The sequence below is a fragment of the Natrix helvetica genome, assembly GCF_964273705.1.
Source record: "Natrix helvetica genome assembly, chromosome: 4".
Lineage (NCBI taxonomy): Eukaryota > Metazoa > Chordata > Lepidosauria > Squamata > Natricidae > Natrix > Natrix helvetica.
The window spans coordinates 160,570,299-160,588,507 of NC_138550.1; the positions used below are offsets into that span (position 1 = coordinate 160,570,299).

The 18,209-nt window shown below is 46.2% G+C and overlaps 1 protein-coding gene across 1 annotated transcript in view; it reads right to left on the bottom strand.

The window, feature by feature from the left end:
- HHLA1 (HHLA1 neighbor of OC90) overlaps nucleotides 1-18,209 on the bottom strand; it is a 74,472-nt gene that overhangs the window by 49,506 nt on the left and 6,757 nt on the right. Inside the window, exons 2-7 of the mRNA XM_081952236.1 lie at nucleotides 12,974-13,077; nucleotides 12,142-12,201; nucleotides 6,178-6,258; nucleotides 3,357-3,440; nucleotides 2,574-2,657; nucleotides 1,224-1,307 (exon numbers count right to left, since the gene is read on the bottom strand). Of these exons, the coding sequence (XP_081808362.1) occupies nucleotides 1,224-1,307; nucleotides 2,574-2,657; nucleotides 3,357-3,440; nucleotides 6,178-6,258; nucleotides 12,142-12,201; nucleotides 12,974-13,049 (469 nt within the window). The 5' untranslated portion in view covers nucleotides 13,050-13,077. The remainder of the gene's footprint in view (nucleotides 1-1,223; nucleotides 1,308-2,573; nucleotides 2,658-3,356; nucleotides 3,441-6,177; nucleotides 6,259-12,141; nucleotides 12,202-12,973; nucleotides 13,078-18,209) is intronic.

The following is an 18,209-nucleotide window of genomic DNA, read 5'->3' on the forward strand; positions in this document are numbered from 1 at the left end:
CAGAGCCTGAGCCATCAGTCAGCCCTCAGATGGAGAGTCAACAGCCCCCAGGTCTGGAGGTGACTGATGAAAGAGAGGAGGAACATCTGGGTCCAGTGCCTGATGCACAAAAAGCAGAGGAGAGGAGAGCAGTGGAAATCTATGGGCCGGTCCTTGGGAAGGAAGAACCACTGCTGCTAATGAAGCCCCACTCTAGCTCTGGGGATAAAAGGCAGAGGGTGGAGATGAATAGGTGTGGCAGGCAACTATTCATCTTCTGGCCAGCCAGATGTGTTAGCCAGCGTTGAGAGAGAAACTTTTTGCCAGGACTGCTGGTGCTTCTAATAAAGGAATCCTTGAGTTAACTTCAGAGGGTTTGTTGGGGTTGAAGAGCCGGGTCAATACAGGCTTACATTAAAACTACATGGATTAAAATATGGTTAAAACTGTACTAAAACTGAAACCAAGAGAGCTAAGAGATGGATGGGATGAGGTCTTCTTACTCATCAGCCCAATGTTCTTTCCTAAGCTACATGTTCTGGCCCAGCCTTAGCAGAAGCAAGAAACAGAGTCCTTGTCACGAAAAACCCCTCTTTATTTACGTATCTCCTGTGAATGAATGGCATTGAGACACCCAAAGGTCCAGGCAGGATTCCTTCAAAGAGTTAACTGCAGTAACAGACCTTATCAGTTCCTTGAGATAGTTGCCAGGCTTCCCACCACAGAGCTGCAAATAAAGTCCTGGCAAGCAGTCTCTGAGACACAAAACACAATGAGCAAAATCTTCTGAAATACGAACTGTTGTCTCCTACGACAACCACTCCCCTTTCCTTCTATTTATTCCCCAGCCAGGGGGGGGGGGGCATTCGGCGTCCACATGTGCCTTTCTTCCTGAGTCGACTCCTTGCCCTCAGTTGTTCTCCTCTCCTAACAGTTCCGTGCATACGCATGTCTAGGACAGGCCCCAGCTGTTCTTCCTCCCCACTTATCTCCACTTCTGTGAAGGCAGCTGGGAAATGTCAGATGTCCCTGGCTCTATCTCTGCTTCCAATGCAGAGCATCCATCAGAGCCTTCCCCAGACTCAAGGATTGGCCTAAATTCCTCCCCAACCTCTTCTTCATCTAAGTCTGACACCATATCCGCTGGGCTACAACATTATATTCCCTTCTTCCTCTTTATCTAGTCATATGGAATAAATGGGGTATTGGATTGATCAGCCAAAGAGACAGCAACAATTGTTTACCTGACACAATGGAAGTCGATTTGAAAATCTCAGTAAGATAACTGGTGGAGTTTCCCACAATGTCCACCAGCAATGCTGTAAAATCTGGGAAAGTAAAGAGAAGCATTTTGACATTCCGATTTTGTCCTTTCTTCCCACAGAAGACCATTATCTGTAGCTTAGGGTTGAACTGTGGAATCCTTGAGGGTCTCTGAACTTGGATGTTTGCTTGCAGACATTTCATTACCCGACTAGGTAATATCATCAGGGTTGGTGTTGTTACCAAATTAGGTAACGAAACATCTGCAGACAAACAGCCACGCCCAGAGACCACCGGGAATGCCACCATTTTCTTTCTGCTGTCGAAGCAGAGAAAGCGTGGATTCAAAAACCTAAACGACAAGTTGCGATAAACAGAATTTGCATAGAACCTTACGGGGAAAGCCTGCTACCTTCACCTTGGAAAAGAGACTGTGGTGGGATCACTGAATACAAAGATTAGTTTACAGGGTTCGGAACCTTCTATCTGTTTTCAAGTTTTCAAGACTGTTTAAACATGTTGGCATTCCTTTGTTGGAAGTAAATCCCAGCTGCACCTGTTTTTTTTCTCCTTTTTTAATTTCTTCGATAACAGGTTATAAACTGGGTCTCCTAAATCCATGGTAGGATGATCCTGACATATAAGGTCTGTGCATAAATTATCACTTTACGTTCCCCCCACCCACCCACCCACCCACCCACCCGAAGGATCATTTGAAAATCTATATTGTATGGAGAAGATATGGTCAAGGTCAGTGGTGGGATTCAGCCGGTTCGAGCTGGCTTGGGCTAACAGGTTGTTAAATTTCTGGCTGGCCCCTTCCTTCCCCACCCCTTCCAGGAGTCCCCACATGCCCCATTTTGACTCCCAGGAGGCTGCTGAGAGGCCTACCAGGCCCAAAACAGGGCATGGGAGTGTGGCAGTCTGCTCCCGTGGCCCCTTTTTGCTCCTAGGTAGATGCAGGAGGATGAGTGCTACCTGTCACACCCCTTGGCCATGCCCACGTCCACCCAGCCAGTCATTGGGGCAGAGAACTGGTTGTTAAATGATTTGAATCCCACCACGGGTCAGGGTGATTGTGGAGTGACTTCAGTTAATCAAATGCTGATAACTTTAATGGTCATATGTCTTGTTTTCGGAAATCTATTCTATTCTTAACAAGAAAAAATCCTAACATTTACTGAGGGTATAAGACGAAAGAAACAATTAGGAAGAACGTTCTTTTTTCTTTCTTTTTACTTTTCCACCCCTTAGTGGCCATATATGGCCTGCATGAAACTACAGACTGAAAAATCACATCTCCTTTGAATTTCTCCCATTCTACAACTTGCCTGTTAAGTCGTTAGTCCCGTTGTTTAAGCAATAGCAGTACTGGGTGGAGAACTTGGTAGGATCTATGTTCCTAAAGCTGGATACTGCAAAGAATAAAATATTATGGAACATGAAATCTTGTCCACCAAAAGAATAAGAGAGTTTGGTCTAGTGGTTATGGGGCTGGACTAAAACTAGGAGACTTCTAGTCCCACTTTAGACATGAAAGCTAGCTGGGTGACTCTGTGCCGATTATCAGGAGACAGTGAGTTCCAGTGCTGCCTTAGGCATGAAAGCTAGTTGAGTAACTTTGGGCCAATCACCAGGAGATGGAGAGTTCTAGTTCCACCTCAAGCATGAAAGCCAGCTGGGTGACTTTGGACCAATCACCAGGAGATGGAGAGTTCTAGTCCCACTTTAGGCACAAAAGCTGGATAGACGATTTTGGGCCAATTACCAGGAGCTGGAGAGTTCTAGCCCCACCTCAGGCTTGAAAACTGGCTGGATGATTTTGGGCCAATCACCAAGAGATGGAAAGTTCTAGTCCCACTTTAGGCACGAAAGCTGGATAGACGGTTTTGGGCCAATCACCAGGAGATGGAGAGTTCTAGTTCCACCTCAAGCATGAAAGCCAGCTGGGTGACTTTGGGCCAGCCCAACTCAGTTTCCAGTATCGTTGTCATGGGAAAATTGGAGGAGAGGAAAATTAGGATTTTTACCCCTTTGAATTACTTATAAAAAATAATAAAGGCAGGATATAAACAATCGAAAACTCTATTGGGTCCCAATTAACATTAACTTACTGTTGTAGAGGACAATGGAAACCTTGTGGAAGGCGTACGAACTGTAAGATACAATACTCAGCAAAGAGAAGAATTCTTTTGTTCCTGTGGAAATACGATTTAAAAACAATCACCCTACACATAATTAAAAGAGCTGCAAGAAAACTAATGTTCTATCCCTCTTATCTATGGCTGCTAAAATGCCTCATGAAGACTTTGCCACCACAGGAATCCATAACACATTTCACTCCCTGAGGTTCTGACAAAATTTATTCTCTAGACTCCCTGGAGACTAGAGAAGAAACATGCCGCCGTGCCAGCAACCCAGCAAGAGATGGAGAATTGACAGGTAGGACTCAGAGTTGGGTAGATTTGGGGGAAATGCCTTGAATACAAGGATGCTTGTGAATAAATATTTCTGCGGCTTGCGGGTGGAACAGGTGCAGTCTTTAGATATTGTCATTCCAGGTGATGCCTGTTTTGGACCGCCAGATTCCGACAGTGAGGAGGTTGGGGAGGAACATGGGCCAGTCCTGGAGTCTGTGGAAGGCTCTGATGAGGGCTCTGGGTCAGAAGCAGAGAGGGGGCCAAAGCAAAGGTGGGTTGCTCCTGGTTCGGTCCGGTTCAGCCAAACCAGTAGTGCTATTTAGGCCTGGGTCACAGAACCAGCAGCAACGTAGGCTGGCCATGCCCCTGAACTGGTTCCCTGGTTGCTGCTGCCATTGCCAGCATATTGTTTAGTAGTGCAGGTGTGTGCACAGTTCACTGTAAAATCTTCTGCGCATGCGCAAAGAACAATTTACATTGTGCACGCATGCACAGCGCGCGTCTGCCACGCAATGCATGTCTGGCGCAAAGCGCATGCAAAGTGAATCGGTAGTAAAACTGGGAGCAACCCACCTTTGAGCCAGAGTCGTATGCCAGTTATCAGCTGCCTTCAGAGTCAGACATCAGTGAGGCAGACGAACAGCTGGAGCCTGTTCCCAGTGTGCTCATGAACAGAGTTGCCAGACGAAGGGAACAACTAAAGAACAGGAATCGACTTGAGAGTAAGGCCACAGGTGGATAGTGAGTGGCCCCTCCCAGAGGAAATAAAAGAGGAGCGAAAGGGGAGTGGAGTTTGCAGGAGACAATTAGTTTGCTTAATTGATTCATGACTCTCTGAAACTCCTTGCCAAGTTTTGCAGATATCGGCCTGGCAGCTCTCCAAGCTAGATAAGGCCTATGGCTGTAAATCCCTTGAAATACTTTGATGGATGTGAATGAGCAGAATTCACAGTAAATTAATAAAAGGAGTTTTTGTCGGGTCAAGGAGTTTGCTTCATGCTCTCGGGAAGCCTCGGTCAGAACAATGCCATCAGATTTCTGACTTTGAAACGCCAAGACATAACAGAGCTATTTTACATTCATTTGGGAGTCGGTCCACATTATATAGAAGCTGTGGTGGCGCTGTGGTTAGAATTTCAGTATTGCAGGCTAACTCTGCCCACAGATAGAAGTTCGATCCTGACCGGTGTTCTGACCCAGGTTTCGCAAATAGTGATAAGACGTTTACTCGCAAGTAAAACAAACACCTTTTTATAACAGGGCAGTAACAGTCTTTTATTCACATAGATAAACAAAAAATGAGACGTTAAGTAGTGCCAACAAAATTGGGTTTAACCAAGGAATCTGAATTGCTTGGTGTATACTAGAAACTAATGGTTTCTAGCGACAACTCTCTTTTCCTCTCTGCGCATATGCGCATCTGAGATGGGCCCCATCTTTTCCTCCCCCTCACTCAGCTCAGACCCCAAAGACAGCTGCCTCTCCACCTGGGGGAGGACGGAAGGCCCCATCTCTGCCTCTGTCTCCGATACTGTTTCCTTATCAGGGCCTTCCAACGGCTTCAAAGCCGACCCAGGTCCTCCCTCAACATCCTCCTACTCAGACTTTGCTGATAACTCTGCTGGCAACCGGCCAGCCACAACAACTGGCCCAAGTTTAACTCAGGCGTCCATCCTTCCAAATTTGGTAAAATGAGGACCTAGATGGTTGGGGGCAATTGTTCTGATCTAGGCTTCCCAAAAGCATGAAGAGACTCCTCGTCCCGATAAAACCTCTTTTGTTTAGTTTTAAAGTGAATTCCTCTCAAGCAAAGTCCAAGCCAACAGTCTTTCAAGAGATTACACAACTACAGACCTTTATCAGGCTTGGAGAGCTGCCAAGCCGATATCTTCCAAATGCCACACTGTAGCAGACAATACTTGGCAAGAAGTCAGGAACAGATCTTCACTCTCCTGCAAACTCCCCTCCCCTTTCGCCTTTCTTTATTCCCTATGGGAGGGGAGTTGTGGCTTTACTCCCAAGTCAGCCCTTGTTCCTTAGCTGTTCCCTTCTCCTGGCAGCTTTGCGCATGCGGACTTCAGGAACAGGCTCCAGCTGTTCTTCTGCCCCACTGCTATCCCACTCAAAGGCAGCTGATAACTGTCAGACGGCCCTGGCCCTATCTCTGCCTCTGATGAAGAGCCCTCATCAGAGCCTTCCCCAGACTCCAGGACTAGCCCATGTTCATCCCCAACCTCTTCACTGTCCGAGTCTGCCACCAGCTCCTCTGGCCACTGGTGGGCCACAGCAGCAAAAGGCTGACTTTGTAAACCACTTAAAGAGGACTGTAAAGCATTATGAAGTGGTATATAAGTCTAATAGCTATTGCTCTATTTTCTTGGTAAGGACAAGAGGTTAGAGCAGGGTTTTGGCCAGTGGCTTCACCTCATATGCCTTTCTCTTTTCCTATTTCTTTGTCTGTTGGTGGAATGTGATTTACCAAAGAGTAAAAAAAAGCAATAAAATGAGAAACTACCTCTGAGAGCGGTATTTAGCATCCCATTCACCATCCCCGTCAGGTTCATCGCTGCCAGATCAACCAATTTTGCAGGGAGCTCTGAAAAATAAAAGTACAGATGGTCCTTGATTGGCAACCATTCATTCTGTGACCGCTTCCAAAGACACTGAAAAAAGTGACATGACCATTTTTCACACTTACGACCATTGGAGCATTCCCATGGTCATGTGATCAAAATTCGGATGCTTGGCAATTGGTTCCTATTTATGACGGTTGCAATGTCCCGGGGTCATCTTTGTCGTTCTTTTGTGACCCTCTGACAAGCAAAGTCAGAGTGCGGAGAAGAGCAACAAAGATGATTAGGGGACTGGAGGCTAAAACACATGAAGAATAGTTGCAGGAACTGGGTATGTGTAGTTTAATAGAAAGAAGGACTAGGGGAGACCTGACAGCAGTGTTCCAATATCTCAGGGGCTGCCACAAAGAACAGGGAGTCAAGCTATTCTCCAAAGCACCTGAGGGTAGAACAAGAAGCAATGGGTGGAAACTAATGAAGGAGAGAAGCAACTTAGAACTGAGGAGGAATTTCCTGACAGTTAGAACAATTAATCAGAGGAACAGCTTGCCTCCAGAAGTTGTGAATGCCCCAACACTGGAAGTCTTTAAGAAGATGTTGGATAGCCATTTGTCTAAAACGGTATATGGCAGTGATGGCGAACCTATGACATGCGTGCTGCGGGTGGCACACAGAGCCATTTGTCAGGGCACGTGAGTTCACTCTTTTTTAAAGCCATTTTTTGCGAAAAAAAGCCTCTCCCACCCCCCCGGAGGCCCTCCGGAGGCTTCATGAGCTTCCCTGAAGCCTCCGGAGCGCAAAAAACCGGCCCTACGGGCAAACCGGAAGTTCAGGAACGCACTTCCGGTTTGCTCAGAGGGTCATTTTGAGCGCTCCGAAGGTTTCAGGGAAGCCTCTTGACGGTCCCTGAAGCCTTCGAAGCGCTTAAAACAACCCTCCGAGCAAACCAGAAGTGACTTCCAGTTTGCTTGGAGGGTCATTGTGACTGCCTCAGAGGCTTCAAGGAAGCCTCCTGAAGGTCCCTGAAGACTCGGGAGGGCTTCCCAGGGGGCGGGGGAGGCTGTTTTCGCCCTCCCCATGATCCTATAAAGCCTCTGGAGCCGGGGGGGTGAAAAGAGCATGCAAAAATGGGGGGGTCGCGTCTCTAGTGCGCACATGCGCACTGGGGGTCGCACATTGCATTATGGGTGTGGCACACCTGCACACGACCCCCCTGCGCTCCCCTCACTTATGGCACGAGAGCCAAAAAATGTTCGCCATCGCTGGTATAGGGTTTCCTGCTTAGTCAGGGGGTTGGACTAGAAGACCTCCAAGGTTCCTTCCAATTCTGCTATTGTATTGTATTGTATTGTATTGTATTGTATTGTATTGTATTGTATTGTATTGTATTGTATTGTATTGTATTGTAAAGTCAATGGAGAAGCCAGGTTCACTTAGCAACTGTATTACTAATTCAGCAATGCTAGTGATTTGCTTAACAACTGTGTCAAGAAAAGTTGGCTCTTTTTAATTATGACAAAGGTGTCATTTACATATTGGATCTTCTCTTATCGTATGTCTCCCTGTCCATCTGCCTGCCTGTCTATTTTTATCTAGCTAGTTCATATACACAAACACACACACACACACAAACACAAAAGTACCTAGCTATCAAGTTCCTACACAAAAGTGTCATATGTTTGCATGAAGGTATGAATCAGAGGAAGCGCAAACTTAGGGGGTTTTTAATGAAATGTTTTCTATCCTTTTTAGGGGGCTCCAGGGTGGGGGGGCGGGGGCGGGTGGGTCAGATCAGGAGCGATGTGAGAGCTGGGCCTCCAGGTGTGGTCGTGAGCAGAAGGAGCGGAAGGGAGGAGGAGGGGGAGGATATCATTCCTATACAGGGCTCTTTAATTCCAACGGTCGCAGGGAGGGGCAGATACAAGGACAGATTAAGAACTTATAGTCGGTTGGGAGACCGTGGTTGCTGGTTACACCCGGTCGCTTGTACCAATCCCCGCGGTCTAGGTGGTCAAGAGTTACAGACCCAGGGCCTGAGGCTGTTGTTATGCAATGCGAGGTCCGTTGTTAACAAGGCCCCCCTCATTCACGATCTAATTTTAGAGGGGGAGCCGGACCTCGTGGGAATAACGGAGACCTGGTTGGGCCACGAGGGAGGTCTTCCCCTCGTGGAAATGTGCCCACCAGGCTACCGAGCATTTCATCAGCCCCGGGCCCAGGGAAGGGGCGGTGGGGTGGCAGTAATTATTCGGGAGGACTTAGAGCCGAGGGAGTCTACTGCGCCACAGACGTCTGGATGTGAATCCCTTGTTGTGAAATGGGGCCCTGGGAGACAGTTGGGCCTGCTGATAGTATACCTGGCTCCTCGCTATACATCAGCGGCCCTGCCTGAACTCCTCGAGCTGATCGCATCGGTGGCGGTTGAGACCCCCAAACTTTTAGTGATGGGGGATTTTAACCTGCCATCGATGGGAGAAGCATCAGAGGGGGTTCGGGAGTTCATGGCTTCCATGACAGCCATGGACCTGACTCAAATGATTCAGGGCCCGACACACGAGGGAGGACACACTCTGGACCTCGTTTTTGTCTCTGGCCAGTGGTTGAGTGATCTGGGAGGAGGGGACTTAACCATCACTCCCCTGTCATGGTCAGATCACTCACTCCTTCGTCTTGACTTCCCTGGTGCTACCTCCCACTGCGGGGAGGCGGAACCGGAAAGCACTAGATGGTTCCGCCCCAGGCGCCTGATGGAACCAGATAGGTTCCAGACGGAGCTTGGGCCACCTCCTGTAACCCTGACCCGCCCCCGGGTAGAGGACCTGGTGGTCGCGTGGAATAATGCGACTTCCGGGGCCTTGAACCGGGTGGCGCCTTTGCGGCCTCTCCGGCGGCAACGATCCACCCTGGCCCCTTGGTTTACCGAGGAGCTGAGGGTGATGAAATGCTGCAAGAGACGTCTAGAGAGTCGTTGGAGATCCTCTCGTTCCGAACTTGATCGAACACAGGCACGAGCCCATTTAAGGACGTACCTTGTGGCATTGAGAGTGGCCAAACGCCAATATTGTGCCACTCTCATTGCATCCGCAGAGAACCGCCCTGCCGCCCTGTTTCGGGTGTCCCGCTCCCTCTTGTTTCAGAGGCCGCGGGAGGCCCCTCTACAGGGTAGAGCAGAGGAATTTGGGAAATATCTGCAGGATAAAATCGCTCAAATTCGGAAGGATTGGGTCCCTGTTAGTGGTCCAATGGAGACGTCCGTGGCGAGTCTTGAGGAATCGACCTGGGAGGAGTTTGACTTGGTTGCCATCGAGGATTTGGACAGAATGCGTGGACGACTGCGACCCACCACATGTTTATTGGACCCGTGCCCCTCCTGGCTTGTACTGGCATCCTGGGAGGTTACACGAGACTGGCTCCTGGACCTAGTGAACGCCTCGCTGAGCGAGGGGTCTCTCCCGGCCGCCTTGAAAGAGGCGGTGGTGAGACCCTTGCTCAAGAAGCCTTCCCTGGATCCTTTGGAGCTGGCCAATTATCGTCCTGTCTCCAACCTTCCCTTTTTGGCGAAGGTTGTAGAGAGTGTGGTGGCCTACCAGTTTCCACGGCATCTGGAGGAAAATGATTATCTAGACCCGCGCCAGTCCGGCTTCCGCCCCGGTCACAGCACGGAGACGGCCTTGGTCGCGTTGGTGGATGATCTCTGGAGGGCCAGAGACAGAGGTTGTTCCTCTATCCTGATCCTATTAGACCTCTCGGCGGCTTTTGATACCATCGACCATGGTATCCTGCTGCGCCGGCTGGAGGGGTTGGGGGTCCGGGGCACCGTTTTGCGGTGGTTCGGCTCCTACCTTTCTGGCCGGATGCAGCGTCTGTTGGCAGGGGAGGAGAGGTCGACCCTACACCCCCTTACTTGTGGGGTGCCACAGGGGTCGGTCCTCTCGCCACTCCTGTTCAACACATATATGAAGCCGCTGGGTGAGATCATCCGTGGTTTCGGGGTGGGATACCATCTGTACGCTGATGATACTCAGCTGTACTTTTCCACCCCGAACCACCCCAACGAGGCCATCGAAGTGATGTCCCGGTGTGTGGAAGCCGTACGGATCTGGATGGATGACAACCGACTCAAGCTCAACCCTTCCAAGACGGAGTGGCTGTGGGTACCAGCCCCTCGGTTCAGCCAATTAATCCCATCATTGGCCATTGGGGGCATTCATCTTGCCCCCGTGGAGCGGGCGCGCAATTTGGGCGTCCTCCTGGATGCCCAGCTGTCCATGGATGACCATGTGACAGCCGTGGCAAGGGGGGCGTTCCACCAGGTTCGCCTGGTGCGCCAATTGCGCCCCCTACTGGACCGGGATGCCTTGCGCACAGTCACTCATGCGCTGGTGACGTCTCGCTTGGACTACTGTAACGCTCTCTACATGGGGCTTCCCTTGAAATGCACCCGGAGGCTGCAGTTGGTCCAGAACGCAGCCGCGCGGGTGATTATGGGGAGTACTAGGTACTCCCATGTGACACCGTTCCTGCGCGAGCTGCACTGGCTTCCTGTGGTCTATCGGATGCGTTTCAAGGTTTTGATAACTATCTTTAAAGCGCTCCATGGCTTAGGACCTAGTTACTTGCGGGATCGTATTCTGCCCCATACATCCCTGCGACCAATTCGCTCGCACAGAGAGGGGCTCCTCCAGGTGCCGTCCGCTAGACAATGTCGTGGGGCGGCGCCTAGGAGTAGAGCCTTCTCTGTGGCGGGCCCAGCCCTGTGGAATGACCTCCCTCCGGATATTAGGAATACCTCTGACCTCCGCTCCTTCCGTATTAAGCTGAAGACCCACCTATTTCAAGCAGCTGGCCTGGCTCAACTCTGATCTAACCATATCGCTCCTGACGGGTTTTTAACTGGGTATTTTAATTATATTTAATTTCTAGGGGTTTTAAATACTGTATTTTAATTGTTTTATCAATCGACCTCCTCCTTGTGTATGTTTCAGTGTATGTCTTTGTTATATGCTTGTTTTGTTTACATATTTATTTCGTATGTTTCGTTGTATGCCGCCCCGAGTCCTTCGGGAGAGGGTGCGGCTAAGAAATAAATATATTATTATTATTATTATTAGTGGTGGGATTCAAAATTTTTTACTACCGGTTCTATGGGCGTGGCTTGGTGGGTGTGGTGTGGCTTGGTGGGCATGGCAGGGAAAAGATATTGCAAAATCTTCATTCCCACCTCAGTCCAGGAGAAAGTTACTGCAAAATCCCCATTCCCTCCCAATCAGCTGGGGCTCGGGAGGCAGAGAATAGATGGGGGCAGGGCCAGGCAGAAGTATTTACCGGTTCTCCGAACTACTCAAAATTTTCAATACCGGTTCTCCAGAACTGGTCAGAACCTGCTGAATCCCACCTCTGATATAAATGCTCTTGCAAAAAAGCAAAATAATAATAATAATAATAATAATAATAATAATAATAATAATAATAATAATAATAATAATAATAATAATAATAATAATAATAATAATAATAATAATAATAATAATAGACTATTAAGGTAGGTCAGCAAAGGAAAATATTTTGTAAATCTGGCTGCATATTTCTTATTGGTTACTTAGTCTTGCAGTATGCAATGCATAATCAGTTTGGTAGAATAAATTTGGTTTCTGCTCATGGGAAACTCACCCTGATCCCTAAATTGCCTTGAATGACTACCAGACCAGAATTAAAGAGAGCGATAAGCAGCTGAATAGAAAAATATTTCAGTCTGCTTGCAATGTCAAAGGAAATCATAATTTTCTTACAATGCCATTGTTGATTATCGTCTAATTCTGCCACCGTTGCAACAATGCTGCCATTTCTAATTCAGAACACGTTTGCAGAAAGACAGAGAGGAAATGATTTCTCCGAGAAGAATTTACCTGCAGCTGCCATTACAACCACTCGCTCTTCTTTCTTATTTTCTCTCTTTGTGCTTGCAGCTGCAAAAAAAGTAATATCAATTTCAAAAATAGACTCCTGAGAAAAGATGTACCCTCTGTCCCTCTCTATTGAAAAAAATAATAGTCAATGTATAAAATATCTAGAGGGATGTGGTGGGTCAGTGGTTAAGAAGTTGAGCTTGTCGATCAGAAAGGTTGGTTCGAATCCCTAGTGCCGCATAACAGAGTGAGCTCCCATTACTTCTCCCAGCTTCTGCCAACCTAGAAGTTCGAAAGCATGTAAAAATGCAAGTAGAAAAATAGGGAGCACCTTTGGTGGGAAAGTAACTGCGTTCCATGCGCCTTCGGCATTTCATCATGCCAGCCACATGGCCATGGAGATGTCTTTGGACAGCGCTGGCTCTTCGGCTTTGAAACGGAGATGAGCACTGCCCCCTAGAATCGGGAACAACTAGCATATATGTGCGAGGGGAAGCTTTACCTATAAAATATCTTGTCTGAAAACAGTAATTTATTAGATGCAGAATCAAAATTATGGCATTAATTTTCGGGGGGGGGGAATGAACACAAGATCATGTAAATGAAAGATTCAGCAACTACATTTGTGCAATGTTCAAATGTAATTACCGATAATATTAATCTTGGTTAGTTCCCACCCATATAGTATGTTAATTTAGCACATCCCTTTTGCCTAGTTTATTGTTCAATATCTTTTGAAACAAAGGATTGCAGGGTAGTTAAAAGAAAAATATATATTGTGAGCCCGCAATATAACTCTATTGTGAAAACATAGCTGTAGCTTGTTACTTACCCAAGCTAGATACAAAGCAGAAGTATAAAAAGATGGTGGATAAATTCATATCACCACGCAGGGAAAACCATGACATTTTGGAATCGGCTTTTCTGAGAAATTATCTGGAGAAAGAGAGACAAAAACAAAACTCAGTGAATCTGACAGAAATGACTTAAGCAAAATGGCTGTTGTTTATTATTCCATTAACAAAAATACCACTGCAACGAAAAGAGATGCCACTAGTGAGTTTTTTTTCCCCGAAATGTGCTAATGTTTTAAGATGTGTGAATTTCAGCAGACAGAATTCCCCAACCAGCAATTCTGGTTTACAATGATAATGTTAGGAACACTGCAAACCATTTGCTGACCACATGTGTCAAAATTCACTGGGATAAACTGCAGTTCTTCCTTTTTGGTATAACAGGTCTAGAGATTGAGAGAAGAGACATGAAGTTTTGTAAGTTTGCTTGCTTGTTTGTTTGTTTGTTTGTTTGTTTGTTTGTTTGTTTGTTTGTATAAACAGTGGAGTTCCTCAAGGCTAAAACTTCACCATGACAATAACAGCAATAACAGGATGAGTGGAAGCTGCCAGCATGGCAGTGGGAGATTGGACCATGTGATGGACTTGCGGGTGTGGGGGCAAGATCTTGAATTTTCAACTGGGTGGGAAAACCAGGAAGCTTTCAGATTCAGGTTTTCCCAGATGTGCCGACATGGCTCTCTTAATAAATTGAGGAATGTATTTCTCAATAAATAAGAAATATATTCCTCTATTTTGAGGAATCCTTTGCCTCGGACTCTGATTTTCTTTTGGATGCTATTTGGAACCCTAACAGCTAGGTTGGCAGAAGCTGGGACAAGTAACAGGAGCTCACTCCGTTACATGGCATGAAGGATTCAAACCGCTGAACTGCTGACCTTTCTGATTGACAAGCTCAGCATCTTAGCCACTGAGCCACCACGTCCCTAGATATCCACTATGGTCCTGCTAATTACATTATACACCAAAGATAATCCTTTTGCAGCTAAAGATTGCTGAAGACAGACTGGAAATTGCACATAAAAAAGAAGATAATCACTTTAGGGATATTCTGCATGAATCCATTTCAGAGCTGAAGCAATCGTCTCCATCCCTGGACATTCAAAGGCAGCTAAGATGTTCTTAAGCTATCATCAGGGCAAAATGGATTCACAGATCAAAAAGCATGATTAAAATAAAATCCCTGGTCAGATTGCTCTCCAGCTGCTCTAAAATAGCCTCTCTTTGGCGGGACAATTATCCAAGTCTCTGAATTATTGGGGCATTAGGGGGAATGAATGAAGGAGAGATAAAGGGCAAGGCAAATGCCTTTGAAGTTCCGTCGCCAGGAAAAATGAATCCGTCTGTCAGAAGATGTTTCTCGTCTGTTCAAGTCATGTTCAGAGCGTTTTGATCTGACTGAACGATTTCCCCAGTTTGAAATATTATGAATTGTTCATGAAAACAGGCCGCAAGCATTTTTAAGAAGGAACTCATTTTCTGGGGAAGTAGAGTTAATCTCCTTTTTTTATATATTTTCAGGAAAGGAATTAAGACGAGGCCTTTCAACTGCTTTTATTGGGTTTTCAAAAAAAAAAACCTTTATTTTATTTCATTCACTAACCTAAATATTCCATGGGCCAAAAGGTAGCATATAAATCAAAATGCAGAGAAAATGAGAGATAAATACACAAATGAGAGGAAGGAAGGGAGGGAGGGAGGGAGGGAGGGAGGGAGGGAGGGAGGAAGGAAGGAAGGAAGGAAGGAAGGAAGGAAGGAAGGAAGGAAGGAAGGGAGGGAGGGAGGGAGGGAGGGAGGGAGGGAAGACGGAGAGGGAGGGAGGGAAGACGGATGGGGAGGGAGGGAAGAAGGAAGGAAGGAGAGGGAGGAAGAGGGGGAAGGAAGGAAAGAAGGAAGGAAGGAAGGAGAAGGCGGGAAGAAGGATGGGGAGGGAAGGAGGAAAGAAAAAAGGAAGGAAGGAAGGAGAGAGAGTGAAGAAGGATGGGGTGGGAGGGAGGAAAGAAAAAAGGAAGGAAGGAGAGGGCTGGAAGAAGGATGGAGAGGAAGGAAGGAAAGAAAAAAGGAAGGAGAGAGAGGGAAGAAGGATGGGGAGGGAGGGAGGAAAGAAAAAAAGGAAGGAAGGAGAGAGAGGGAAGAAGGATGGGGAGGAAGGGAGGAAAGAAAAAAGGAAGGAAGGAGAGGACGGGAAGAAGGATGGGAGGAGAGGGGGAGAGGGAAGGAGGGAGTAAGACAGGAGGAAGGAAGGAAGGAAGGAAGGAAGGAAGGAAGGAAGGAAGGAAGGAAGGAAGGAAGGAAGGAAGGAAGGAAGGAGATGGAGAGGACTCTTAAAAGGCCAAAGAGTAGAAGCACTTGTGTGGAAGGGTCAAAAGAGCCCAGAAGCTAGCTATGAAACCCGACTTCTTTATATATATATACATACATATATCACACATCAAAAGTGACAGGGCTTTGATATGCAATCACAATTGCCCTTTGGGCTTTTTTGTCACACGCTTCACCCCATAGATGCCCCTTTGATATGAGGACTGAAAATGCTCCAGGACTATGTGAATCTCTTATGGGAATAAAATAGGAAACTAAGGAGAAGGATGGATAGCATGGGGCATTGTGGGGAAGTCAGGGCTAACCGAGTGACATGTTAAACAAAAGCAATTGACCTTGCAAGATATTGTTGCAAAGCAGAGCTTTAGGGTGAGGTGATCAGAGGTGCAATAGAACAGCAGATCTTCTTCTCCTTCTCCTTCTTCTCTTTCTTCTTCTTCCTCCTCCTCGTCCTCCTCCCCTTCCTCGTCCTCCTCTCCTTCTCCCCCTTTCTTCTTCTCAACTCCTCCTCCTCCTCCTCTCCTCCTCCTCCTCCTCCTTCCGACTCTTCCTTTTGCCTTCTCTTCCTCCTCCTCCTCCTCCTCCTTCTCCTTTGGATGGCCTCGACCATTGTTCATTGTTGTCTTGATGTGGTGTCTCCACCTATTTCTGGGTCTGCCTCATGTTCTTTGACCTTCTCCTCTTTTTGTATATGCCAAAGCAACAGATGCTCACACAAATGTTGGCCTTTCAAGGGAATCCATACAAGAAATGTGTATCAGAGGTGCTGGCTGTATCTTTATTGCAAGGCTACATTAAAAGAAGTTTCAACTCTTAAAGTGCTTCTCCAGTCCCGCTACCTTCACTCTCCCCAAAACTTGGGAGGGTCTTTTCTGAGTCACATTCTCCCTCCTATTTCTTTCAGCCTCAAATTTCATTTATCAGACAATTGTTTGGACTGCAGTTCTTCCTCTGCAGTTCTTCCTCTGTCTCCCAAGGTCACTTCCATTGACTTTTGGATGTTATAATAGGATCCCCGAAAGATACTTATGATCCATTCTGACAGCCATCCCAAATCCCCTCCATTGACACATGACCATACTTAGACCATATTCAACAACCAACCTATATTTACAGTCGTTTGCAATGTCCACATGACCACAATTTACAACATTTTGGACCAGCATGCATCTCCATTTTTTGGCCAAAAAAATGCCTCATTTGCAAACAATGGATTTGTTTAACAACTGCAGTGTTTGCATTACAATTGCTTAATGATGACTCAAAAAAAAAAAAAAAGGTCGCAAAATCAGCTCCAGTCACATGATGATTCACTTTAAAACATTACAACTTACAACTGTAATAGGCAGGCACCATTATGGCTGTAAGTCAAGGATTGCCTATACATCAAACCAGGGGTGAAATCCACTTACCTTTGCTACCGGTAGCAATGTGACCTTCCACGCATGTGCAGAGCATCAAAATAATTTCCAGGCGGCTGGGCAGAGCTTGCTACCGAGCATGCCTGGCGAGCGAGTAAGTAAACAGCGAGGGAGGGGAATCCACTGTGCCACACAATTTAGATTAGCTAGAAAGCAGGAAATCCTGCTTTCTAGTGAATATAAATCACATGGCACAGCTGATCGTTGGAAAACCGGTTTGCCCAAACCAGTAGCATTTTTTTTTTACTACTGGTTCGGGCGAACAGCTGGCATCTTTGCTAAGGGTTCGGGCGAACCATTCCAAACTTGTAACATTTCACCCCTGCATCAAACCACAAGGAAGATGGATATTTAAAATTTTAGAATTCTTTCTTGGCCAAGTGTGATTAGAGACACAAGGAATTTGTCTCCAGTGCATAAGCTTTCAGTGTACTTACAACAATAATGATACAACATTATCATAGCCATTGTAAAAATACATTCATCCTAAAACATTAGATACAACACTTAGTGATAGTCACGGATACTAAATAAGCAATCAGCATAAATCATACTAGGATACTAAGTAAACAATATAAATCGTAAGATACAAGTAACAAAGTTATAATCAAAAGAAGGCTAAACAAACAATATTATATATTACATAGAAATAACTTTAATAATACAAAGAGGGTGCATAAGTCCTTTTTTTTCTCACACAGAAATATCACCTGAGTTTTTTAGCGGCATGGTAAATCTGTAGTCCAAAAAATCGACAGGGCAAAGACAGGAATAAATTGGCACTGAATTAGTTTGGAATGCAAATTCACATGAAGAACAATAATGTTGCAGAAAAATAGATTTTAGGGGCAATAACCACAATCTGGCGAGAAGCAAGTCAACATGTCATGCACTCTTATATTTTGCAATGGTAGCTAGATGAAGACACATCTGTGATATTGCAACTATCAATGTTAGTCAGGCTCCCCAACACTTCTTCATTAAATCAGCGTCTCCATAATCTCCATTGCTTATCAGCACAGTCCATGCACCTGCTTTCTTTTCTATCCTGAATTGGCATACGAGAAGAGAAAAAGGAATAGAATAGAATAGAACAGAATAGAATAGAATAACAGATTGGAAGGGACCTTGGAGGTCTTCTAGTCCACCCCACTGCCTAGGCAGGAAACCCTACATCACTTCAGACAAATGGTTATCCAACATCTTCTTAAAAACTTCTAGTGTTAGAGCATTCACTTCTGGAGGCGGTTCCATTGATTAATTGTTCTAACTGCCAGGAATTATTACGTTATAAAGACAGATGTAATATAAACTGTAGAGCAATATAGACCCAATCAAGAAACAAGGAGAAATTTCACGACAGTGGGAGCAATTAACCAGTGGAACAGCTTGCCTTCAGAAGTTGTTGGTGTGTCATCAAAGGATGTTTTTATTAAGAAATTGGACAGCCATTTGTCTGGAATGGTACAGG